Below are 17,911 nucleotides of genomic sequence, written 5' to 3'. Positions count from 1 at the left end.
CTCCTTTGATTAAAGATAGGCAATGGTCGCCTCGCTATTTCGGCGTATTCAGGTGACCGTTTGCTCGTTTGCCACCTTTTGATATAAAAAAAAAAAACTTCGAAATGCGACAGTTTGTACGTATGGATGGATCAACGTATTTTGATGGAATGTGAAACAGATGTAGAACATAATCTGAAAGAACACGTAGGCTACTAATTTAGTTCTTTTTTTTAGACAGCTAGTATATTAGGTATAATGTAACCAGAGACATAGTGGGGATATATAGATATATGACCTATCTAGGTATATACGCTACCTAGATATAACTCAGTCCAGGCACTGTGACGTCAAGGGAGCGGCGACCTGTGCACTGCGCAGTCGTAATGCATTGATCGCTACTGCAAGCTTCCGTCTTGGGCCACGAAAATTCCGTATGATTTACGTTGCTATGAAAGTTTTGTACAGAGTTTAAAGATTTAAATGTTCTCTTCTTCACTAGTATATATTTCTTTTAATATTTTCGCCTCAGCAGGAGCTCTTCTCCCTACGTTGGGTTGGCATAATATGTAGTACTCTTCCATACATCTCTATTAACCGTCATATCTGATAGAAATCCCTTACAATATCCTAATTAAATCTATCCATACTTAAAAAATAAAACCGTTAATTAAATTAGTATTAAGCTTATTTTGAAATAAAGTCTACCGTCTGTTCTTTTATAAGCGTATAATGTTATCTGAAATATTAGTTCTAACGCTGCTGGCAAACGCGAGTTTAATGGCTCGTCGCCGCAGCGCAGAGAACAACATCCGACGACCAACATAATGCTTAAAGTTTGGTACAAGTTATAAACTAATAGCGGGGAAAAGTACATTTTTTAAAAAGTTATTTATTACACGTCTTTCGTGTATACTTTTCAATTTTCAGTAAGCGAAATTCGAAAGCGATGCGTTAAATCAGTTTTATTAATATACTTATTTGAAGGCGGAATTTTTTAGAATATGCTGAAAGATTGACGATAATTATTATTAATAATGTATCATAAGATTTGAAGTGATTCATTTTCAGACTGATTTATTTCACATTAGCTGTCACCCGCGACTCCGCCCGCGCGGAATTAAAAACAAACATAATAAGTAGCCTATATGTTCTTGCAGACTATGTTCTATATCTGTGCCAAATTTCATCAAGATCCATTGACCTGTTTCGGAGATAACTCCAAACAAACATGCATCCATCCATCCATCTAAACATTCGTATTTATAATATTAGTAATACTAAGATGTGTCGTTGAATAGCTGAAACGAATAGATACGTAACATTTATATATAAGGTACAATGATTAAGTTTTTCCGCTTATGCTTCTCGCTCCGCCTGTGACTTAAACAGTTACTTCGGTTTAATGCAGTAGGTGAGTTATTGCGAGCGAGGCTTCGTAGCTCGAGAAACGTAGGTGAAGATGTGAGATAACTTGCATTGCGCCTTTTCACAGACGAACTCTACATTGTATTATCATCAAAGTAACTCGACTCGACATTGTAGTTTTCAGTTTTTGTTTTTGAAATTAATATTATTAAATAGTATTGACAGAGTTGCGCCATTCTCGTCTCTGTTGTGCAAGTTCTTCCCAACCTTTGACCGGTACCTCATATGCAGTCAGATGTCGTTTGATAACATCTCTGTATATTAAAAACTGACCTCCAGATTTGCGCTTACCCTTTTTAAGTTGAGAGTAAAATACAGTTTCGTAACACGCTTCGAAACCCGACGATCACAAGACCTGGATTAAATTAGAAAAACTCGACCCAAGCCTTCCTATATCTACACAAACGATTCCTCAGGCCGGTTGTACTGTACGCCGTGCGACCGGATCTTCAAAACTAAGTTCGGATTTGCCTGTCATCTCCGATCGCACTCTCGTAGATAGCAGGATAGCAAGGTTTGCCATTGACGGATTACGTCACGGAGGACATCATCATAATTTAATAGTATTATAACTCTGATTTAATAATTTTATCACAAAAATGCCTGTCAAATTTGTAATTATTACTCCATCCATGTCGTTTATTTTTAGATCAATTCGAGTCTCTATCGATCTTTTTCGGTGAAACTCAGAATTAAGGTCAAACAAAAGCTCGTTAAACGACTATTAATTTCCTTCATATTCATAAAATAGAACACAATATAGGAACGGGTAAATTTCACAGTGATTTTCTCAGAAAAAGAACCATTCATTGCTCTTTTTGAAGTACATATTTTGAATTCACATTAAAACTGATTTTGAATCCATAGATCTTTCAGTACTATACATTGATAGTTCCTTTACAGTACATTTTAAAGTCATCACATCATATTAATAGCGCAGTTAAACGTCAGGTGAACGTCCTGGTTATGAATTAAAAAGAGTTTTGAAACAATTCAACTCTGGATAATTATCGTTAATCGACGTCTGCTGTACATCGGCAGTCCTCGAGCCGCTTTGCGCACCTACTAAATGCCTCGTTAGTGCGCTTTTCACTTGTTAAAATATTACGATTGCATTCAATCGTTAATATGAACTGTTAGTCACTGGTTAATTGGCATGTGTTACACAGAGAACCTTTATCTATATATATAAAAGAAAGTCGTGTTAGTTACACTATTTATAACTCAAGAACGGCTGAATCGATTTGACTGAAAATTGGTGGGCAGGTAGCTTAGAACCAGGAAACGGACATAGGATAATTTTTACCTCGTTTTCTATTTTTTATTCCGCGCGGACGGAGTCGCGGGTAAAAGCTTGTTTAATATGCTTTTATTGCATAGTATGTAATATCTATATCCAGACTTATAAAATGTGTCAAAAGTAACAAAAACACGTTTATTAAGAGATAATCGTCCAAACCTTTGACATTTCTACTATATTGTTAATTCTGATTGACCTTCAGATATGTTACCAATTACGAAAATGTCACTGAATTATGTCACTTTTAAGGATTTTTTTAAAATAGACAAAGTCTAAATCTTACTAATAAAAGTGTGAATGTTTAGATAGATGGATGTTTCTTTGATGGTATCTCCAGAACGGCTCAACGGATCTTGATGAAATTTGGCACAGATGTAGAACATAGTCTGAAAGAACACTTATTACTTTTTTAATTCCGTGCGGACAGAGTTGCGGGCGACAGCTAGTCAATATACAAGGGATTTCAAAAATTTTACTCTTTAATTTGAGCATTTTTTCACTATTTAAATTATTATAAGATTACAAAGACATTATAAACATTTTATTAGACACAGAAACGAATACAAAACTACGTCAAATATATTTGTAAAAAAAAAATAACGGAACTATATGTGCATGTTTATAAATGTATTATATCGAATGTAGTAAAAAGATGAGACTTTGTCAAAAGAGAGATTTATTTTATACGAGTGTCTCCAGGCTGAAATCAGAGATCGTGTTACTGCGACAGGGTACTATGTACTCTTTCTTTCACAAAAGTACACCATTTGTTTGTCTGCCAACGAACACTATACAAATATGATACAAGTAACATGCGAATAGCGTTTATTTTTAAATAAGTTCAAAATGCTCTTATCTTTAATCAAATTACATTTTACCACATTGTCTTTTTAATTTCAAAAATCAGAAAAGACACAAAAATAAACGTTAATATGACAAAATCAAATTTATTTTCATTTGGATTGATTTTCAGTTTTACGCTGAATTACCGCACCTTATTACTGTAAATATAACCCACTGGCTGTCGCCCGACACACTGCCCGCGCGACATTAAAAAAAAAATAAGTAGCCTATGTGTTCTTCCAGACTATGTTTTACATCTGTGCCAAATTTCAACAAGATCCGTTGAGCCGTTCTGGAAATACTTTCAAACAAACATCCATCTAAACATTCGCATTTATAATATTAGTAAGTTTAACCCATCTGTCTATATAAATAAAAGAAAGTCGTGTTAGTTACACTATTTATAACTCAAGAACGGCTGAATCGATTTGACTGAAAATTGGTGAGCAGGTAGCTTAGAACCAGGAGAAGGACATAGGATAATTTTTACCGCGTTTTCTAATTTTTTTTCCGCGCGGACGGAGTCGCGGGTAAAAGCTAGTATGTAATAAAATTCACTATTCAATACTTGAGATAAAAAAAACTCTTCTAATATATTTAATAATGTTATTTAAAAAAATTATTTGGTTTATTAAAGTGTAAATTAGATTTCAGATCATCAGATCTAAATTGAAACCGCTCACTCTTATCACTTGGATCACAAGTAAACATGGACTTTACAGGAATTTCCAGCTGAAATAAAAGTCGAGATCGTCACGTAGCTACCCCCTATCCCTTCCCTGCAACCCACTTCTCCGGCGCCTTACTCATTCTTTTTATATTATATAGGTACCTGGTTTTATGTAACTCTGAAGGTGACGAAGGTACAAAATGTACTTTCATTAAGAAAATGCCGTTTTAATACAAATATTTTTCTACTTTTGACGTAGAATCGCTTTAACTTACTAATCTTACTAATATTGTAAATGCGAAAGTTTAGATGGATGAATGGATGGATGGTTGTTTGTTTGAAGGTATCTTCGGAACGGTTGAACGGATCTTGATCAAATTTGGCACATACGAGTATGTAGAACATAGTTTGGAAGAACACATTACTTATTCAGTTTTTTTTTAATTCTGCGCGGGCGACAACTAGTTTACTTATATATAAATAAATCCGCGTTTTGTCTGATAAGTGTGGTACCGGAGGCCTAATTTTAGTCCTTTTTAGGGGAAGTGGATATGACGGAAGAGGGGACGCATAGGAAGAAGAAATATCCTCTTTCTGTGCATCCCCTTCTCCGTTGATTAAAGGTAGGCAATGCATCTGCATTTGCGGATGTCTATGGGCAACGGTCGCCTCGTTATTTCGGCGAATCCAGGTGGCCGTTTGCTCGTTTGCCACCTTATGACTTTTACCAGAATATTACCAAAGTAGCATCAGGTATTGTCTTTCGTTTTTAATTCAGTCTCAATTACTAATAAAAAAAATGTAAACGCCTGAGAACTAAAATAGATTTTGTTTATCGCATGAGTGAATACATACATAAAACAGAATCATGCAACGATGATCATTTAGGTCATTGGCCTTATTTTACGCTAATTTACCTTTTATTTGATGTAATGAAAATGTATTTATATGCAGGTTTTATGTACAGGTTTGTTATTTGTATAAATAATATTACAAAATAGTGATAGTTTGGTGCCGGAGGACAAATTTTAGTTCACGTTCCCTTCCCATCCTTTCCTTATAAGAATGGGAAGGGGAAGTAGATTTGACGGAGGAGGGGACGCATAGGAGAGAATCGTATTTCTGTGCGTCCCCTCCTCTGTCTATTAAAGGTAGGCAACGCATATGCAATTGCGGATGTGTATGGGCAGCGGTCGCTTCGCCATTTAGGCGGATTCAGGTGACAGCTTGCTCGTTTGCCACCTTATGATATAAAAAAAGCTACAAAGGTATAGAAAGACTAAAGAAAGTATGACTACATTGTTTGAAAGAGGATATATCTAAGAAAGGAGTAAATTCAGACATGACGGCTGGTAGAGTATGAGTACTCAAAGGAAAAAGTTAGGTTGAATGGATGGAGGAGAATTATAACATGGACTGGGTATTATCCCTTCCATTCTCTACCAAACATAACCTAAACTTAGTCTAGCCGAATAATGACCCAAATTTAGTTCAAGTCGTTCCGGGTTCAATGCCCTCGATTCTCATCTGAATCACCAGCCAAATAAATGAACTGAAGTTATAAATGGCTTTGTTTTTCACTCTGATCTACTGGATTGTTTACTTCTGAAGATACTGGTCGGTTAGAAAATGTAGTGTAAATCTTTCGACGCTTGCTTAAAAATCGCACCAAAAAGGTTTGGTTTAATTTTATTTTTGACTGATTATACAGAAAGAGATTAACTTTTGGTCTCTGAGTTTTTATTTGTTAAGTTTCCGTTACTAAGTGTTACACTAAAGGTCCCTTTTACCTATTAAAAACAGGATTTTAAATTAAGGAGTTTATTTTTGATGCTGGTTGGTTGGAAAGTTTGAAATTAATTCTGCATGATCTTTTTTGAATAAAGTTTAATTTTCAGTTCGTACGAAAAATAAAATGTAGAAACATATAAAATGTTCAGTAGAGAGAAATGAATGAATTCTTGAAAAACATTTATCGAGTTTGTAAAGACAAAGTTTGCGAAGTACTTTGCTGGAGAAAATCTCTAGAAATGTAGACTAAATAAAAGTTTGCACGAGTTTTGAAACTTGTTATTTCTATGCAAAAATATAGTTTGTGGAAAATTTTGCGATGGAATTAAAATTGTTTCACACAACGAGACCGTAGCAATCGTGAAGTATTCGACATTTTTTAAATAAAAGTATTTTTTTTTTTTGGTAAATAATCGTAATTTTAAATTTTAAACTAAGGGACAAAAATTAATATGACAAAAAGTAAATGTACTGAAAACTAAACTTTAATTTTGCTATTTTGATAAATCAAAGCTTTAAATTGCACGGAAAAATAAATAAATGTATGCTAAACGCAGATGTAAGATTAACATTTACATTTATGGTGATATTCTACTAGGAATCGTCTGAATACATGCATTTTTAAATCCGCCATTTGCAATTCAGTTGAGGTGCGAAGTCGCGCGGCCATCTTGAATTTCCGCAAGACATTTGAAAGATGTTTTTCAAAGAATGTTACATATAGTTTATTGTTTTATTTATGTTAAGAGCTAAATGAGATCGGCAAAATAAAATATAGAAAATAAAATATATAATAATCTATCTATATACATCAAGATAAATGTAGATTGGTTAAAGAATTTTCTTTATAAGTTATTATAAATGATAGCAACACATGCTACAAGCTATTCGACCTCTAAGTTGACCTCTTAAACGTTCATAGAATTGATTTGTCTGCCCTTGTGTTGACCGGGCCCAGACAATACCTACGTAAAGATGAATAAAACTGAATTAAACATTAAAAATAATTTTACATTAAATACTAAAACGAAGAAATGTAACAGAAATAATAATGTGCAAAGTTAATTACGTCAAATAAATAAAATGTAATTTAAACAAAGTTATTTTAAATTAAATATTGCAAATAACAACATAATTTAAATCTTATTTAATATCTCTTGCTACTGTAGAAAAATAATCCGCAAAGCAACAAATTTAAAAGCTTCAGAAAGCACCGCGAAATGAACGCTCGGAAACTTTTGCATTAATAATTTTCAAGCCCCGGCGGTTTAATATTTGTAAAGCTCCTCCAATACAAACTTATAAAAGAATATAATTAAATTAAATCTTTGAAAATACAATAAATTATGTTTCAGCTGTGGTGTTCAAAGTTCATGACATTTATTTGTTTACGAGTTTTAAAGTTAGGAAAGATTACTTTAGTAAAAGTGGTGGTCGACCGTTGATTCAAATTCGACCGTAATTCATAATTAAATATGTATATATCTTTTTGACTAAAATAATTGTTTCAAAAATTATTTTATCCATTGACGCAATTTCCTTACTTCTTCTTCTTCGTATACTTCATTACTGAAGGTCGTGCTCGTCTTGATATGCATTTACAGATTCGTCGACCATCTGTTTTCTTACAAAGGAATCCAAAGTTTTCCATATAAGAAATATGAGGATAATTTAACATTTATTATACAACTGGCTGTAGCCAACAACTCCGTCGGCACGGGATTATAAAAAAACTTGATTAGTAGCCTATGTGTTCTTCCAGACTTTGTTCTACATCAATACCAAATTTCATCGAGATCCATGAAGCCGTTCTGATACCTTGTAACCAACATCCATCCATCCAACATCGCATTTATAATATTGTATGATGGATATTAATTAAGTTTATATTTTATTTTCAGAGTTGAAGACGAGGCGTCTTCTCCTGTTGCAAAAGCAAAGTAAGTAGTCGTTTACTTATCAATCACTTTTACTAACTTCATACTAACCGTGGGTTTTTGATGACAAAATCTCCGCCTAAAACATATTGTTGTCACTGTTTTGACAATGATGACGACAGGGATGACAATATATTTCATACAGATATATTGGTCTCAGAAACCCACGATAAATAATACAACTAGATTCAATCTAACTTTAAGTTACTTCTTCGTGTTACGACTTAACTAGTGCATATCTTCGCATGTTTTAAAAAGGCTTTTAACAAAAAAAAACTGCGACATTTTGCGGTCCATTAGTCATTCGTGGTTAGAAATCACACTTAGTAACGTTTAATTACTCAAACTACTCATAGCAACATTCGTACTAATGTAGGAAAAAATAAAATTTAAATTAAACGCAGGGCCGGCGTTGAGGTAGGGCGCGGTTGTACAACCGACCAGGGCGAGGACAGAAAGTGGCGCCACAGATTAGTCAATTACACAGTCTCCCATAAACCTGTTAAACCTCTTAAAGGCATTGTAAAAAAGAGAGCTCAGTAGAAATTTCACCCAGAGAGCTAGGCCTAAGTTATTGATTGTATTTACCACAGAAAAAGTTTCATTTCCTCATCTATCTATATATATAAAAGAAAGTCGTGTTAGTTACACTATTTATAACTCAAGAACGGCTGAATCGATTTGACTGAAAATTGGTGGGCAGGTAGCTTAGAACCAGGAAAAGGACATAGGATAATTTTTACTCCGTTTTCAATTTTTTATTCCGTGCGGACGGAGTCGCGGGTAAAAGCTAGTCTATATACATAAAAGAAAGTCGTGTTAGTTACACTATTTATAACTCAAGAACGGCTGAATCGATTTGATTGAAAATTGGTGAGCAGGTAGCTTAGAACCAGGAAACGGACATAGGATAATTTTTACCCCGTTTTCTATTTTTTATTCCGCGCGGACGGAGTCGCGGGTAAAAGCTAGTCAGATAATAAAAGCACCTGCGTATAAAATAGAATTATAATGACAAATAAAATACCTTTCCCACGAACACAATGTATGACAACGTTGTGGTTCGACGAACAAAACTTCCTGTTACATACAAACAATTACATCCGCTTTACTTTGTTACGACAACGTATAAGCAACGTGATAAATTGTCGACGAAGAACGTTACGATCTTACTACCATATTCTGGGATATTCTGGTCACTAAGCGAGTCGCTTATTGCAGGTATATTTAGTAAGAGAGAATAAATCTATACTAATGGACTACTTAAAGAATGAACAGAATGATTGAGGTCTAAAGTTCCTGCAATTAACTAAACTTAATCTGCATTCTGTTAACTTTAGTCTGTTTTAATACTGGCTATCTAAAGTACTTACAAAAAAATAGAGTCGAAAAGTCGATATTCTTTTCTTATAACATTCTTTTTGCAATGTAAAAAACAGTAAAAGGCCTAATTTGTTTAATTTTTCTATTATAAAGTTTTTGCTCTCACTCTGTTGCAGTGATAAAAGCGGCCTAATCACGCCGCCCCAACAGAATGGAGGGGAGGACTCACCCCCTCCGGAGAAAGAGAGGGCGGATCGGGAGGACTCTGAGAAGAGCCACAGTGGCCCCGTGCCACATTGCGCGGGTCCCAACGACGACCTCTACGCTATACCAGTCAAACTCAGGCCCAAGAAGGAACCGCAGCTGCCGCCGGGATGGGAGAAACATGAAGGTAGGTTAAATACTCTAGTCAGCTGTAATTTTATTAAATAGAGACGTGTGCTACGACAAGTTCTATGTCCAATGGTTCTAATTATACTTGTCAGATGCCGACGGTCCCTACTACTGGCACATTAAGAGCGGTACCATCCAGCGAGAGCTGCCCCGCCCAGAGGGCAGGGAGCGGCTGTCGATGGTGCGCGACTGCTCCAGCCTCGCCGACGCTAAGTACGAGATGGCCAGCTCCGTGGTGAGGAGCACCACCAGTGGCGCCCTCGACCACGTTGATGTTGAGGAACGCAAGAGAAAAGAAGAAATCTCTTACAAGTGCGTATGATGTTTATACAAGAAACTTATTCATTGAAGTTACCACAATGAAGTTAAAGAAAGAATACGGATTTAATCACACATTTTGGTACATTTTGAATTGTTAGGGAATTTCTTTAGTAGTAATTCTAATCCCTAGAAGTAACTATTTGATATAATATAACCAATGAAAATTTGGATACCCAATCAATGTTGTATCTTCCTAGACGTCGCAGCTACCCCGCACGAGGTGAACTTGAAGGTCGCGCGGTGCGGTTCTTTGTACGCTCGCTGGGCTGGGTGGAGATCGGCGAAGAGGAGCTAACACCGGAGCGCTCCAGCCGCGCTGTCAACAAGTGCATCGTCGACCTTAGTCTTGGCCGCAATGATCTACTGGATCATGCCGCTAGGTGGGGCGACGTAAGTATCACATTTCTACATGATAACTGCCGCGTCAGTCATTTAAAGGTCAGTCGCTTAATCTTCTACGACTCTGTATGCGGCGGCAAGCAGTCCATCCATATTAAGTCAACCCCTATACCTATACCTATATGCTTCCAAAATTATATGGTCGAATTAGTATTCTTTTAATTTTAACAATTTAAATAGTGTTCACGTATTGTTTAATATTTTCAGGGTAAAGACTTATTTATGGACCTGGACGATGGGGCATTGAAGTTAATCGATCCTGAAAGCCTGAACACGCTTCACACACAACCCATACACACCATACGTGTGTGGGGGGTCGGCAGAGACAATGGACGGTAAGATACATTAGGGGAGGCCTTTAATTATCACTTATACGTGCGACAGTATGAGAGCTAAAGTTCTTAAATGATTTTTTTGTTTATTTTGATATCACTGTATCTCTTATCTCTTAAGAGATGTATCTCTCTTCGCCGCATGGATCGATATATGTTTTCTTTATGGTTTACTATTTACTTCAAGATTTTTAATATTTATCGTGGGTTTCTGAGTCCAGAATCTCTGTATGAAACATATCGTCATCCCTTTCATTATATTCGAGGAAACAGAGATAATAATATGTTTTAAAAGGAGATTTGTGTCTCAGAAATTCACAGCTAGATTTCTAAAAATACAATCATTAATTTTGTTCTAAACATAAAAATATGCTCTGAAACTAGATAATCGATAGTTAAAAATTAGGTTTATTTAATAAGTTGAATTTCATAAACTTAAAGATAATACAAATTGGATAAATTCTGACTAAGTTATTTTTTCTATCGCTTTCTCGGGATAGTGAAAGGTATGAATTTAGTAGAGCTTTTAGATTATAAGCTAGTTTCATTGTAGTTGTGGAAAATTTAAAAAACAACAATTCATATTGATTTCTTAATGTTTTTGCTTTGCTTTAGATTCCATAACAAGCACTTGAAATGATAAAATATCTTTTAAATTTTACTACCATTTTAAGACTCTCATAAAACATTTTTAGTTCTAAATATTACGTCCTATCAAATTTACAATCGACGTTTTATTTTTTCAACATTACACTAAATCAAACAATATTAAACTATGAGACAAGTAAATTATTTAAACTTTTGTGAGACATTATAATAAATTAATTAAGAACGGCTTAACTCACGCATGATCGTCCGGTGACGGCATCGACTAGTTCGAGTGCGAGATGATGGATCCCAAACGGGTCCGAAACTAGTCGGTGCCGACATCGAAAGATAATACATGAGTTAAACCGTTCTTAATTATTTTTTTATGAGACAAGTACTTAATAAAACTTAATTTAGAGCTACGCCACATTCTTAAAAAATAGTACCAAGTTTTTTTAAGAATTGACATGATTAATAACAAAGTTAAATAACAAAAGACATAATTTGTTAAAACGATACTCTAATAATGCAAATTTTTCAACACTTGCTATTGCTAGTCACGTTTATTTTGTATATCATGTTATATTCGGTGTAGATATTATGGAATTGTGTGATTTATATTTTATATAGGCCCTTCGTACACAAGGCTACGTCATTGTTTGGAACCAGACGATTTTTGTCGCTTAGCAATTTACGTAATACAATAACATAGAGGTTCATACAGAGGCCCACGTAAGTCTGTCGTTCTGTTTGTTAATATCGTTGTGCTAAAAGTCCCTACGTTTTCAATATGGCGGAGGAAAAATATACATTTGACATTTTATAAATTCGTGTCTGCCGTGGAGACAACTCGCTTTGATGATTCAATTGTATGTGTACGAAGCACGCGCAACGCGATACTCGCGACGCAATGCGATATTAGCTTCGAAGATTTACGTTTCCTTGTGTACGAAGGGCCTTTATTAACACCCATGGATATCCGTAATAACATTATGTGTGTGACCAAAGTTTTTGTTTGTGTGATATTTTAAAGACTTGTGTTGTCAATATCACGTTGCATGATGGCATTGCAGGGACTTTGCGTACGTGGCGCGCGACCGAGCGACGCGACGTCACATGTGCCACGTGTTCCGGTGCGAGGCGCCCGCACGTGCCATCGCCAACGCTCTGCGCGACATCTGCAAGCGTATAATGATCGAACGCTCGCTACAACCACCGCCGCGACCCACTGACCTGCCGGCGGCCAGGCGACCTAGACCACTCTCTGGTATATCCTTTGTAAAGTCCCAAAGAGTGTTGTAGTTATTTAGTTTCTTTTGAGCGTAGAAAATCTGCATTAAGTGACTAATTTAGTATATAGTATCTATTTAGTACTAGTAACAGTAGTTATCAGACCGAACCATCAATTTATAAAAGTTCTATTTCCCGTCTCTTTTCATATGAGCTTCAATGGTCGTGCCAGCCTAGTCACATAAAATTGTTGTGGTTACGAATCTATTTCTCTTTAGCTATAGGAGGGTTTCTAGAACAAAATAATGTGGTTTTTGTATATTTCAGGTGCGTCGTTCCCGACGCCGATGGAGGAGCCGCGCAAGACGGTGCGAGCGCGGTACCTGGGCAGCGCGGAGGTGCCGCGCGCGACCGGCATGGACGTGCTCAATGACGCGCTGCAGCGGCTGGCGGCCGCGCGCGCGCCCAGCGCCTGGCGCCCCGTCGCTGTCGCCGTCGCGCCCTCCATGATCACTATCACTGAGGAGGGGGTCAGTATACTACCCTGATAGTACGAACTCTGATACACTCGTAAACGGCAATCAATCCACAGATTCATTAACTCAAAAATAAAGCGGAAAGATCTTCATTATTGAGATTCGTAAAAATCGTAATGACTCAGAATTTCGTTTGTAGGAGACGAGCCCGATAGTGGAGTGCCGCGTGCGCTACCTGTCGTTCCTGGGCATCGGACGCGACGTGCGGCGCTGCGCCTTCATCGTGCACACGCAGCACCAGCAGTTCGTCGCCCACGCCTTCCACGCCGAGCCATCCTCCGGCGCCCTCTGCAAGACTATAGAGGCCGCGTGCAAGGTACACCTCGAGTATAGCGCGTTACGTTGAGACATATTTCGTTACATGAAAGAGAAGGAAGATATAACATAGGCGATGCGAAAGAGCATACACCATCAATCTTAAATCATGGTTTACTGCCACAGCCAGAGTGGATCACTAAGACTAAGGACGCCCTTAGTGTAAATTTCTCACTCTAAATTTGTTTTTAGTGACTCCACTAAACGGCTTTGAATAAGGAAGATATAGATTGTGCATCACAATCCTTACCCCACTTTTACATATCTACTTGATTCAGACTAATGTTAATTGTACATTTGTCAGCTGCGTTACCAGAAGTGCCTGGACGCTCACGGCGGCGCGGCGGCGCTGGCGGGCGGCGGGGGCGGCGCGGCGAGCGGGGCGGAGGGGCGGGGCTCGCTCGGCGCCGCTCTAAAGTCCTTCGTGGGCTCGCTCACTGGACGTCGCGCCTCTTGAACGTACTCACACAATGTAAGTATATCAATCATACTGTGTGTACATTTCTACAAGGATATCCTTTACTCGTTTATGTTAAAACCAAAATTTCACTGGTTTCGTTTCAGGAGAATTTCGGGTTATAATTCCCGCATATAGGAGCCGGCTGCACCCGCAGTATATCTGCTCTCCTACTATACTCAGAATCCGTTAATGGTAACTTTAGCAGTCTCTTAGTGTAAATTGTACACTAAGAGACTTCAAGTAGCCATACCTTGAATGCGGCTACGTATTTATAATTCCACTGTTGTCCTGCCTAAATGTTATATATGCGCATTAAAAAAATAATTAATAATTTTTTTATTACTTTTTCATTTAAATTATTTTTATTTTAAATTTATTTCATTAATTTATCGATATATTTATGAACCGCGAAATTCAATGTCCTAGTAATAAATGTTAAATTTTTAATGCACAAATCCATAGGAATGTTATAAAATTATATAAACATTTCATTTCAAGTGAAGAAACTTATCAAAATATCATTTATGTTGTGAATTTATATTTTCCAGATAACCTTCTTAAATATAATACATAATAATAAAATATAAAAACATATAACTCAACATATAAAATAATGTTTTACATATAATTGTTAAGAATTCACATTTTATTTATACTAATAACATTAAATAATTTTCACTTACATACTAATCCTATAAATTCAGTATATAACATTTAAAATAATTCGGAATCTAAAATCCGGTCCTTATTGTTTAAGATTTTACTTGCAGTTAAAATATATATAAAACCGCTTTTTTAAACTGTTAAATTAAAAAGTATGATGGAATAAACAGATTCAATCAACAAATTATGATTAATTTTGTATAATTGTGTGTAATAATAGTTACCTTTTAATCACTAGTCGATAGGCGTACGTTTGTATTTTGTAGGCAGTCGTTGACATTTCTAAATGGCGGTAAAATTTTGACATTTGTAAATTGACGTAATCGATTTAAACTAGATTCTATCGATGAGTCGATCGGTAAAAAAGGAAACATCCCTGTAAGAGTTAATTTCTCAAAGTAACACGATAAACATTTTTAATCTATTTATATATATGTAATTAAGAACTTTTAATTATTAAAATCAGTTGATTACATTAATTTTAAAGATTAAATACACATTAAAGTTAACGCTAAGGCTTAATTAGGAAAATGACATCTTTTTGATGTGAAACATCTATAGGATCACTTGTAAACCGAATCGTTGGCGTGGCGACGCTTGCCGTGGCGACAAGTCACCACGCTATACTGAGGTATACATATATATATTTTATGTGTAGTAGAATGTACGGTGTGGCGACGGGTCGCCACGCTATACTGAGGTATACATTATTATTATTTAAACATTATTTTATCATTAGTTTATCTTTATTTTATCATTATTTAAACAATATTTTATCATTATTGTCATTATTATCATAATTATCATTATCATTATTATTTATTTAATTATAATATTTAATATTTTATGCATATTACTTGTACACACACGATGTTTCACATCTGCCAGGCGTCCCATGACGGCTTATAAGGTTTTTTTTTTATATCGAAGCCATGCTATTTTAGATGTCAATGTAATTTATAAGTTTGATGACGAAATTTTATTAGGATATTTTCCGATTGGACTGTAAATAACATTTGTAAACTTATTTTGATATTATTAATTTTAGTGTAGTAATTGATGGCAAGTATTATCAAATATAATTACATGGGGAGATCGATAATTTTAGATTGCCAGCACTTGAAAAATTTCAATGATGGTAACACTAGCCACACGTCAACTTGACAGTAGTAAAGGGGTTGACAGTTGACGTAAGAATTGGTGTGAAATATTGCTATAGCATAGATTATACAAAATAAACTCTATGGTATATGAAAAATTATTTTTGCTTAAGCTTGTATAAAATACGTATCGATTGCGAAATACGGATATTTTTTCTATATATGTCACCGCGTGGAGTATTTAATATGTCAATATTTATATATAGCTTACCAAGCTTTCGGGCATTCGAATGCCTTATTTGTTCGAGATTGGTATTTATAACGGTCCATATGTAATTAATTCATTGGACCTATTATTTTGCCTGTTTGGCTGAATTATATTCAATATACTCAAGACAAGGTGTTTGAAAATTTTGAGCTTTTAATGATGAATATATTTTGTACCTAATGTCCTATAAAATCTGCATTAATTATATATAAATCCTTAAGCTATCCTTTTTAATTATAAAATATCAATCCATATGTTTTATTGTTTAAAAAAAATATTATACAGCTTTATTGGGAAAGATTTTTTCGGGACCTCTTTTGTAATTCCGAAATAAGTTTCAGAGCTGACAGATATTTACATAAATATATGAGTGTTTTTGTGTCTGTAACATTTTTAGGATAAATTATTTTATTTTATGAGACGGTATGAGCTTAGATTGGATATATATATATCGTTTTAATACGCAGATTGGTAGATAACGCATTATGTAGATAGAATTCCCACTTTAAGTTCATACCGTCTCTAATAGTTTAAGGCGTTGGATTTAGACATCACAATTAGCTTCAAGATGTAACAAATATATTTAGAAGCAGTCAGTGTCGCTTCTCACTGTAAGATCGTTATTCACAGAGCTGTTCTACATACGTAAACATAGTTTTATTCACGTTAGTTAAGTCAATGTTACTGCAGCGGTTGGAACGCGCGTCTTTTTAACCGCTCGTTTGTCCGCTCCCCAAGAAATAGGAATAAAAGCTTTGACTGCCTTGTGCAAGTCGATATTTTCTATGAAATGTAAACGTTTAAAATGTAGACATTAGATAGCTTCTGAATTCACAGTTCTATATCACAGTTATAAGACAAGCGGTTTTCGACCGTCGCTTTGACAGCTTAAAAGCCTTCGAACTGTGGCTTTTAATGAATAATTTTGTGAAATTAATAAAAAAAAATTATAAACTCACACATACGGCGTTTTATTTTTATTATTTTTCAGAACTGACAACGCCATAAAGGAAATAAAACAAAATAAGTAAGTTAATTCATTATAAACATTTATTTCATTACACAGGACATAATTTGGAATTTTGGTATAATAAAAACAAATCAATACTTCTGATCAAGACACAAAGGCGTATTAAAAAACACTGCTCCACGATTGTAAAAATTCAAATATATTTATACTTTTTCAATTCACGCAAAAACCAAAGACAATTCAGCCACATTCGATTTACGCGCTAAAAAAAATTCGCGCCAATTTGTAGAATGGAAGCCATATTTTTTATCATTAAATATCTACAGCGAACTATACAATTATAAAGCATTTCTTCGTTGGCAACGCAAATGATATTGCATATTTCTATGAGCAGCGTTCGCTTCGCTATTCCGGCGAACTTAACAGCTCGCTCATTTGCCACCTTATAATATAAAAAAAATATTCTATCAACATAAATAACTGGACTCGGTTACAAGACTTGAAATCGTCAATTTTGACATTTCAAATTCATTTGACATTTGTTTTTTTTTACAGACTTAAATCATTAGAATTCAGTCAATAAACTTTAATACTCAATTTCTTTACAGTCTAATAGATTTATGTCTAACCGTTGAACTCCGTGACGTCATACATGTACATGTCTCTTTCATTATTCTTGACAACAACAGAGACAGCAATGTGTCAATGGAATTCAACGGTCACGTGACAACCTATGCTTTACAACCTATATTTAGAAATGTATACTTGAATGTGGAGCAGCCATGTTTTGAAGGAAGGGGGAAGGAAGGGGGAGGGGGGGTCATGTAAAACTATTTTATTATCTAATTTATACAAAATACGTGTGTTCTATACAGGCTCGTTTTGTGTAACATCGACAAGAATTCAAGTTCGCATTATACCTAGTCTAGCCATAAATACTGTCCCAAAGTTTTGTATTAAAAAATTTCGAAAATGGAATGTCATTTCAAATTTTTTTATTTTCATGTGACATTAGCAGGCTTCATTCTCCTAGAAAACCCTCACTTGATGGTATTCATCCAAGAA

At 35.3% G+C, this 17,911-nt stretch overlaps 1 protein-coding gene across 1 annotated transcript in view; it reads left to right on the top strand.

Moving 5' to 3' along the window:
- The window catches only part of LOC106713877 (protein Fe65 homolog), a 40,685-nt gene extending 26,835 nt beyond the window's left edge, over positions 1 to 13,850 (top strand). The window contains exons 3-12 of the mRNA XM_045683536.1: positions 7,913 to 7,951; positions 9,448 to 9,662; positions 9,757 to 9,976; positions 10,183 to 10,375; positions 10,592 to 10,719; positions 11,217 to 11,222; positions 12,378 to 12,571; positions 12,862 to 13,064; positions 13,210 to 13,386; positions 13,690 to 13,850. Coding sequence (XP_045539492.1) covers positions 7,913 to 7,951; positions 9,448 to 9,662; positions 9,757 to 9,976; positions 10,183 to 10,375; positions 10,592 to 10,719; positions 11,217 to 11,222; positions 12,378 to 12,571; positions 12,862 to 13,064; positions 13,210 to 13,386; positions 13,690 to 13,842 — 1,528 coding nt within the window. The 3' untranslated portion in view covers positions 13,843 to 13,850. The remainder of the gene's footprint in view (positions 1 to 7,912; positions 7,952 to 9,447; positions 9,663 to 9,756; positions 9,977 to 10,182; positions 10,376 to 10,591; positions 10,720 to 11,216; positions 11,223 to 12,377; positions 12,572 to 12,861; positions 13,065 to 13,209; positions 13,387 to 13,689) is intronic.
- Positions 13,851 to 17,911: the final 4,061 nt, after the last annotated feature.

This window comes from Papilio machaon, chromosome 22 (assembly GCF_912999745.1).
Source record: "Papilio machaon chromosome 22, ilPapMach1.1, whole genome shotgun sequence".
Classification (NCBI taxonomy): Eukaryota; Metazoa; Arthropoda; class Insecta; order Lepidoptera; family Papilionidae; genus Papilio; species Papilio machaon.
The sequence above is the reverse complement of the archived record's forward strand: the minus strand, read 5'-3'. Positions and strand labels throughout refer to the sequence as shown.